The sequence below is a fragment of the Oryza glaberrima genome, chromosome 1 (genome assembly GCF_000147395.1).
Source record: "Oryza glaberrima chromosome 1, OglaRS2, whole genome shotgun sequence".
Taxonomy (NCBI): domain Eukaryota; kingdom Viridiplantae; phylum Streptophyta; class Magnoliopsida; order Poales; family Poaceae; genus Oryza; species Oryza glaberrima.
In genome coordinates, this window is record NC_068326.1 from 15,732,204 (window position 1) to 15,741,688 (window position 9,485).

Sequence of the window (9,485 nt, forward strand, 5' to 3'; positions counted from 1 at the left end):
CGGCGTAGGTCAGCCGGTCCGACCGGCGGGTGAACCCCGGTCTGACCGGCCTAGGGAACCTCTCCCTGTGGTGCTCTCGGGGTGGCGATCCAGAGCCGCCGGAGCCGCATTCGGTCAGACCGAGCTAGGGGCGGTCTGACCGAGCCGAGGCCAGTCTACCACCCAACTGCGGTCTGACCGGCCAGGCCGATGGGGCCCAATGACAGCCCTACAACAGCTAGAAAACTAGCCGATGCAGAGTAGCACGGTCTGACCGGCCACACAACTCCGGTCAGACCGGCAGTACACAGAGTTGGGGGATTTCACCCCCCAACGGCTAGTTTTGGTGGGTGGGAGTATAAATACTCCCCCACCAGCAGCAAGGAGACTCTCTTGGCATCCACTCCAATTGTATACACCCCTTGCACCTCTCCCACACTCATTTGAGCTTGTGTTCATCCGTTGTAGTGGTTGAAGGTTGTTCTAGCCAAGAGTCAAGTGCATTGCTTCCATCGTAGAGCTATCTTCGAGCCGCGTCATTGCTTGTTACTCATGGAGGTTGCCGCCTCTTAGACGGCTTGTGGAGGAGTTGCCCGGTGACCTCTCCGAGAAGATTGTGGAGGAGGCCCGACGCTGGTTGTGAGTGGTTTGGAGTTTACCACCTTCGGAGTGAAGGAAGAACTACCTCTAGTGATCGAGGCTTGGGTAATCCTCTCCGTGGGCCGGTGTTGGTATTTCTTAACGACATTACTAGAAATATAATTCCCAGCAATGGCGCAGAAACACTTCTGGTATATTATGGTTATAGAGTTCATCCGCAAGCGCACGGATATACCATTGTAGCATTTCACCCGAGAGTATTTCAAGGGTATCGTATTTATTTTATCCCGTGGAAGATCATGTAGAGAGAACTCAACTAATAATTTATATATTACTTGTGATAATCATATTCTAAGCAGGGGTTAAGATAATCCAAGGGTAGAGTGACACACAAGCATTTCTACTCATCCTCGTAATAATTTATCTAAGCTAGGTGGAAAGAAAAGAGAAAAGAAATCTATTCCTATACTTCTAATATACATAGTATACATACATTCTAGTTAACTGATATACTAGCTAATACCCTCTATCCGATGCCCTCCTGGTACTTCGAGAAGCCACTCCTGACTACCGAGTTCCTTACGGCAGCCTGTCATGACCATCCAACCGGGGTTAAATACGGAGGAATACCCTCCCCAGGAAATTAACTTAGGATTATATATAGGCGCAGAGGAATACCCGTACTGAGCTGTCACCATAAGCGGCCCACCTCTCATCCACAATATATAACCCCAAATAATGATATCTCGTAATCTAGACACCACGTCTAAACTACTAGATACTACTCTAATATTATCGTCATGACATAGAGTAATTGCATAAGCAAACACTATACCCGCACCAAAGCATCTCCCAGATAAGTTAGCCGTATATTCAATATAACAAGAACATAATGCATAGTAGGTACTCATATACTCGGAAAGTATTTCAATACCATAAATGTATATAGAAGAGTATTCTAATAAAAGTACAAATCTTACAAAAGAGGAAAGGAAAGCTGCTAGAGCCATACCCGAACTCTTCTGAAGGCTTCCGGACTCCTGACTCATATTCTATTTCTATTCCACCAGCTAGATACTACTAAACTAAACTTGGGAGGAATGAGAGAGCTATTGCTTGAGGTGTGTGTTGAAGTGAAGAGAGTGAGCTCCTTATACAGAGGTGGTTATGACGGTTGTGGAAGGGGAATTGTCCGAAGTGCCCTCCAACCGTCATTGGGATGCAATCCTGGACGTCCATGCCAAAACCTGGATCCAACGGTGCCAGGATTGGTTCGGCCGAACCTGGGGCTGGCCAATCTAGCCCAGTTTCGGCTGGTGGCCTCCTCTATTGCTCCATTCCGCAGACTTGTGAATTTTGGCCCAATTCATCGTGTCAATTCTGAGTTCTTGGCCTATTCACATACAAGTCTGGTTCTCGACATCGTTCGATTGATTTATCGTCTGAGTTGATGTCGATTCTCCTCTACTTCATGATCATTCTCTGCAAAAAGTTAGTAAACCTTGTACTAGTGGAATATTATTACTCTAAAATATTTATGCATTGCAAGCGTCACTAGTTCTCTCCTATTTTAGTAATATTGATGGTCGAAACTGATCGATAACGACCGTCAACAGCCGGCTCCTGCCTTGCCCACCCCTTGACGAAGGGGGCATGTGGTGGCTTCGTGGTTGAGCGGTGGAGTTGGGCTCGCCTCAACGGGGAGTAGGAAATCGGCGAATTTCCGAACCTCGGTAAAAAATCTTTTGTCTCCTTGTCTCATTTATTTGTCGCATTTACAGTTGTGCAATTTACATTCCTAGAGACATACTTGAGATCATATCACTCTAGGATTGCTAAACTTAACTTAGGAGTGTGATTTACTTTCTTAGAGATATACTTAAGCCACTATCACCCTAGGTTTGTAAAACATAACTTAGTTGCTTAATTAGACTTGACCCTCACTAAGCCTAGCAACTTAGGTTAGTTTTGATTAGGTGCCATTCATTTTTAAATCGTCTATTCACCACCCCCTCTAATCGACATCTTGATCCTATAATCTGTTGATACCTAGACATCAACTTCTCCCAAGTTAACTCCAATCTATCACCAGCAACACTCTCCCGAGTTCTCAAGCAACACCTGCACATGCAAAACAACCAAGAAACCATATTCCGAGCACAAGTTCGTCCCAACTTGACTCACATTAGTATAACAACAATATCTATATGCATAGAAATCATCTTAAAGTCAAATCCCTAAAGGAAACATCCATATCCAATAAGACAACCTGAAACCGACAACGGTCAAGATCCTGCCGATCAGACCGTTGGTTTGGCCGGTCTGATCGCCAGGGTCAACCGAACACTCTCACTTCACAAAATCAATCGTCTATAAATCTCCAAAATTTCATCAGCAAACAACCAATAGTTTCATCACAAAATCTAAATCAATCCATTAATCCATTTTTAGAAAAAGTTTCTATAAAAAAGTTGGTTAAAATTCACATTAATCCATTTTTTAAATATTTTAAAATACTTGATTAATCATGCATTAATGAATTGATCCGTTTTGCGTGCTAGGTGGGAAGGTTCCCAACCATTGCTAACGGACACAACCTAGATGATCACACTATAGGTAGAGCTCATTGTCTGAAAATGCTTCGCCGTTCCATATTATTACATTCCAACATTTCAATGCAGAAAGCGTGATCAGTTACACAGCATGACCAAATTGACGAAAAGTTTTATACGTCCCATATCAATGTACATGTATATACTTTGCACGTTAATTCAAGGTTTATAACGCAACACACCTTCAGTTAATAAAGGAACGATCACCTTTAAGCCAGTAATTTAGCAAGTTCATCTACTCTTAAGGTACCCTGCGGAACAACATCTGATAGAAATTCTCGTGCATGATCATTTCTCTGCATTCTTGATCCTCCCATGACAATTTCTTTCTTTTTGACATGATCAGATACTTTATGTTCTTCAAGATGCTTATTTATCCTTACATTCTTGGCTGGCTCAGTCTTCTGGGTACCATGGGACTTCCTTGGTGTATGCCGGAGTACCAGGTATCGTGGAGCCGTCTTTGTAAAAGCAACAGACTTTTGATACACATAATTGGCATCAGCAAACTCATTTTCATTCAGAACGAGTGCCATGCCACTGTCAATGGCTTGTTTGAAAAGGAGTAAAATTCCTTCCATGTAGGAAGGGACTATGGAATCACTGTTAACACCATCGCTGCCGTTTAAATGTTTGCAGTTTCTCCTCATAGTTTCCAATTCATGAATCTCATCACTGCTGCCCATTAGACAAGTTAAAGCTTCTGGTACATCTGGAGATTGTTCCGAGTTTCCACATCTGTCAGGGTACATCTCAATGAGCTCTCCATTTTCACTCTTGTCCAATAGGAAGCTTTGGCAATACAATGTTGATGTTTGAGATGGATCTAAATCCCTTGCTGAATTTGAAGGAGAAAATTCAATTGGAGCATCAGCTGAGGACTCAGTTCCATCTATACCTTCAGAGTTGCATACTCCAGGGTTTGCACATGCAGAACCCAAAATCATACCATTTTCAAAACTAGACTTCATGGAATCTTCCAATTTTTCTGCACCTTCAATCAAGTTGCATTTCTTGAGAGACGTGGCATTGTTGACCAGCTCAATTGGGGTCAGAGCACTTCCAGAACCTGCTTCTTTGCTATTCAAAATTTGGTCGCTCGCCACTTTAAAATCATTTTCTTCTAATGGAGGAAGGGATGATTTCCAATCATTTCCTCTCCACATCAGTATATGTTCAAACTCAAAAGACAGTAAGGTACAGGGAACTAGATCCTGCAAAGGTAGAATTAATCATGTTTTGAACAAAATAACATAACGATATAATATTCTGAGCATTTACCAAACCTTAAGTTTAGCTCCTATCTTTCTGCAATCACTTTTATTAAGACCTGAGCAATCAACCCGGACAAGATCACATGCTTCAAATGCTTCTCGAACTTGCTTCACGAGGTTAAGATAAACACCATTTTTTCCTTTAAAAATTTTTAAAAAAAATGGAATGTAAACATTGACAACAAACTGCACAAACATGGAACAGTGCTATGCAAGAAGATGGGCTAATGTGGATAGACAATATGTACCACACTCAGCAAAAGAAGCAGCATTGGTTCAACTGTAATTCCACATTTCAAGTGTTTCTGACAAATAAAAGTAGTAGTTTCATGTTCGACATCAACCTCCCTCAGGTACTTCCTATTTTGGACATTACTCTTGGCTGCAAAGGCACTAATATTTTCAAAAATAAACTTTGGCAACTAGCGCATATATTTTTCATTCTTTTAACTATGAAATTTGCAGATTCCACAATTTGAAAGGCAGTTAAAGGAGTCAACTACATGGAAACAAAGAGACTTACCGAGTTTGCAAATTGGTGGTAACTGACGTCCTCTCTTGCGCATATCTTCTGCCTCATCTGGAGTTAAGCCATCTGGGATCTTTTTAACCAAGCGGGGGTACACTGGTGCAGCAGGTTTCCAGAGCATAAGTGGATAGATTGGGCGAGTTCTGTAATTGTAGTTTCTACCACGAAAGAGAAATATCACACCACCCTGATGATGAATTACTTTTCCTCCAACTTTCTCCTGCTCATGTATGATATGAAGTAATCAGGGAAGAGTCACAGATAAGGTGCTCCCAGATATGGAAATGGAAAACAGAAGTTCAAGCAGAAAGGAGTTCACTAATGAATAACCAGAGCTAAGACAACTTCTAAATTCTATTAGTTTCAGATGAGTTACTAGAACATTGGTCCATAAAGAAAAAAATATAAAACAGTAACCAATTTAACTGAGTAGTACAACGTATGCATTTTAAGAATTCTGAGGTAAGTAGCAAAATTTGACCTCTAGCTGCTGGCAGACATTATCCATATCAACCGTGCATACACCTTTGCATTTTATCTTGCACACTCTCTTCCTCTTCCAATGCGAATGAATGTTCTCCAACATATTGTGTGTTAGACCATCTCTACCTGCAAAAGTTGGCAATGAGAGACTGACTAGGAATACAAGAAAGGGCTGACAAAGCGGCTACATGATAAGAACTAAACTCAAGAGATAAATGTCACGGTGATCGGTGAGTATAATAACAAAATATACTTATTTTTCTTTCTCCATCCCCTTCCTTGTTAAAACCTGTAGTTTTGTGATAATGGAGACACTAGATTTATCGTTTTGTGATAAATGAAGACACTAAATATGTAGTTTTGTGATAAACGAATACACTAAATCTATAGTTTTGTGAAACAAGTTCTTAAATCTGTAGTTTTGGGATAGATTGTACAATAAACGGACATACTAAATCTGTAGTTTTGCGAAAGCTCTTAAATCTGTAGTTTTCTGATAAATTGTGCAAAATACCTGTAGTTTTGTGAAATTTACTCAATATTTATTATTGATCTGGCTTTGTAAAGAAAGCCAAAACACATAGAGCACGAGTCTTTTATAGGAAAGAAAACAAAAGAACACAGACAGACATAACAGGGTACCAGACGCGCCCAAGGGGGAAACAAATCTTGCAGACATTTATCTGTCGAATTAGTTGATGTTCCATGTGTACAATTGAGTGATGCTGCATCAGATGCAACTCACCGATATTAAGCTGCCGCTTGGTCTTGAGGGTCGCCTTGACGAGCTCGTCGACCTCCTCCTTTGTGAGAGGCTCCCCGAGGACCTCCTCCCTGGACGCCGCTTGGTACCTCGGCTCCGTGCCGGCAAGGAATGGCCCCGGCGACTGCACGGGCTTCACCCCCTTCTTGTCCGGCGACGGGAGCATGAAGGAGTCGAACTCAGGCAGTTCCTTGCGGCTCTTGGGGAGCGGCTTCCTCCCGGTCCATGGGCGCGGCGTTACCTCAGGCCCGAACGGCAGGAACGGGGCCTCGCGGAGCGCGACGGGGCGCGCGCGCGGCGTCTCTGTGTAACTGTACTGGAACTCGAAGGGCGCGCCGTCAAGATGATAGGCCAGGCCACGTTCAGTGACGCGGACGCCGGCGGCTGGCTCGCCGTTTTCCGGGATGGGGACTTTCTTGGGACGGCCGCGGATGACCGAAGAGAAGGCCGGGTGGGAGGGGGTGGGGGCTCGGCGGCGCTTGGCGACGGCGGCTGGTTGCTTGTGGTGGGAGAGGGAGAGGCGGAGGTTGGATGGGAGCCGTGAGATGGGGTACTGGGCTTGGACGAGGAGGGAGCGAGAGGTGAGGTGGCTAGTTGCCATGGGTGTTGGGGAACAGGATAGGATTAGGTCCTCCGCCCACAGGATAACATCGGGGGTATCGAACCGGCGTCGAGGCCGGCGGATTGGGCGCCGGAGTTCGGGTGGAGCCGGAGCAGACAAACACGGGAATGTACACGCTCTGAAAAAAATTGCAACGGGTAAATGTATTTTTCATAGTGAAACAACACCTATTATAAACTGAGCAATAAGTTGAAATATTATGATTGCTATACACTATAATGAAAAAGTTAATCAAAATTTTTTCTTGGTTTTGAGCCAAAAGCCCATTAAGTTTTTCCTTTTCAGTCCTAGCACAGTCTGTTTCCTACGTCTTTTCGCTCGGCCTGCCGCTCTTCCATCCCGTCCACAAATAGAGTCATAGACCAAGCTAGCACGGCCGGCTGCCTCACTCAGCGTCTAGAACCTTCGGAAGACAATCCTTGTATGACAATTCTTGTGTGCCCTTATATCAAAATCCAGTTGAGCCTTTTTTTATCTCCTAAAATTGGTTGAGAGTTATTTATCCACTTGATCTCCTCTTTCCATTTCCCAAAATCAGAGCAAGTCCACAAAATTAGGGATAACAGTCGCCACGGTTGGCTCAATTGTTCAAGACAATGAAAATTTCCAAAAGTTCACAGCCATCGGCTACACAGCCGATGGCAAGCTAGCCGCCAGTAATTCCTTTTCAGCTAATGTCATGCCCAGAAATTCCCTACCCGAACTCCAAGTAGAATGTGTAATAAAATCTCTGTCCAGGACCAGCTAGAGTACACAAACGATAATTTGATAAACAAATCCACGTCTTACAAAAATAATAAATAATTCTTACAAATGCTATAGAAATAAACAAATAATCTAAACTTAATCTTCACGACCAAAACACGTTGCTTCCTTCATAACCCACAGGGATCCTCAATGTCCGGAACAAGGTATGATGCAAGATATTCACAAAGGATAGGCTATAGGATATTTGCAACAAAAGCAGCATTTATAAATCATAAAGTGAATACAGTAAAACAATAATTATAATTAAGCAATATTAAAATATCACTGCTCAACGCTAAACCACGTTGCAATAGGCCCAACCAAACCACCTTAACTACACCAGTTCATTATGTCATATTAACTAGAATGAGACTAATCACGGTGAGCTGGTTGACCGCCCAATAACCACAGGCTCGGCTATTCGAATAGTTTTAACTCTGATCAGAGGAGTACAACTTTACTCACAAGACACGATTCCACATATGTTACCATGCCCCAAAGTACCACCGCGATACTGCAAAGGGGGAAATCATGAAAAAACCCTTTATATAACCCTCCCTAACCAAACATACCCACCTCAGGTTTCACCCCCTCCTTTTTAGGGGTGGACATCGAGCTGGCTCGGCTCAGCTCGGCTCGGTCTAGCTCGTTAGGATAACGAGCTAGCTTGGCTCGGCTCATTATCCTAATGAGCTAGAACCCCAGCTCGGCTCGGCTTGCCTGCAAGCTCGAGCTAGCACGTTTGGCTCGTGAGCCAAGCTAGTGAGGTGACGAGGTGGAGCCATGACTGCTGCGTGGGGCGACGAGGTAGGGTACCGCGACCTCCACGACTTTGTTGCCCAGTGAAGGCTACTGGCAACAGGCTAGCTAGGTCAACGAGGAAAAAGCACACGAGGAATATCTGACGGAGGGGATATGATGGCGTGGTGTGGCAGTGCTTCAACCGGCGAAGCAGAGGTTGAGTGGCAGAGGTCGAGTGCCGCGAGGCAAAGCCGGTGAAGGAGACGGCGAGGAGAATCTGAATAGGGTAGGCGTCGACGGTTGGGGGCCAAGAACGGCACTACGAGAAGATATGATAATCAATGGCGACGCGAGATGAGAGAATCGGCAAGAGGGGAACGAGAACAAGGAAGCGGCGCCACTAGGTGAACGAGAAGAGAAGGAATCAATTGATTCGATCCAGGGTTGGAGACATCAGACAAGTAAATGAGTAAAGGACTAGATGCTATAGGGTTGTTTGCATTTTTCCTTCATGGGCTTAGCCACTTCACTTGGGCTCGTTGGCTACATACGTGGGCTCTGTTGGTATTTCTTAGCGACACTACTGGAAATATAATTCCCAGCAATAGCACTAGAAATACGCATGGTATATTATGGTTACAGATGTGATCCGCAAGCGCACTGATATACCATTGTAGCATTTCACCCGAGAGTATTCCAAGGTATCGTATTTATTTTATCCCAAGGGAAGATATGATAAGAGAGTACTATGCTAATAGTTTATACGTTACTTATATACATCAAAGTCAGTTCAAAGGGTAGGGTGACACACAGAAGAAAGAACTAAGAACTACTCTCTCTAAAATATAGTCTAAGCTAAGTGGTGAAAGAATAAGAAAAGTATCATTCCTGTACTTCTAGTATACATACATCTTTAGTCTATACTTGCTATTATACAGTCATGCAACCAATACCTCGTACCCAGTGTCCTCTTGGTGTTTCGAGAAGCCACCCCAGCCCGTCATGACCATACAACCGGGGCTAAATACGGAGGAGTACCCTCCCCAGGGAATTAACTTAGGATTATATACCGGCACGGAGGAATACCCGTACTTAGCTGTAACCATCATCGGCCCACCTCTCATCCGCAGTATAT

The 9,485-nt window shown here is 43.8% G+C and overlaps 1 protein-coding gene across 1 annotated transcript; it reads right to left on the bottom strand.

Annotated features, from left to right (window-relative positions):
* Positions 1 to 3,273: 3,273 nt before the first annotated feature.
* LOC127760137 (CRS2-associated factor 1, chloroplastic) lies at positions 3,274 to 6,977 on the bottom strand. Its single transcript, XM_052284351.1, has 5 exons — positions 6,223 to 6,977; positions 5,476 to 5,603; positions 4,989 to 5,214; positions 4,478 to 4,605; positions 3,274 to 4,405 (listed from the first exon to the last, which is right to left on the bottom strand). The coding sequence occupies exons 1-5, from the start codon at positions 6,839 to 6,841 to the stop codon at positions 3,401 to 3,403; spliced, it is 2,106 nt and encodes a 701-aa protein (XP_052140311.1). The 5' UTR covers positions 6,842 to 6,977; the 3' UTR covers positions 3,274 to 3,400.
* Positions 6,978 to 9,485: the final 2,508 nt, after the last annotated feature.

Excerpts from the sequence above, each read along its gene's own strand:
- LOC127760137 (XM_052284351.1), bottom strand. The coding sequence starts at position 6,841 with ATGGCAACTAGCCACCTCACCTCTCGCTCCCTCCTCGTCCAAGCCCAG. Across the intron at positions 4,606-4,988 it reads ACCACCAATTTGCAAACTCG|GAAAAAATGGTGTTTATCTT; the intron begins GTAAGTCTCTTT and ends AAATTTTTAAAG. Across the intron at positions 4,406-4,477 it reads AGATAGGAGCTAAACTTAAG|GATCTAGTTCCCTGTACCTT; the intron begins GTTTGGTAAATG and ends CTACCTTTGCAG.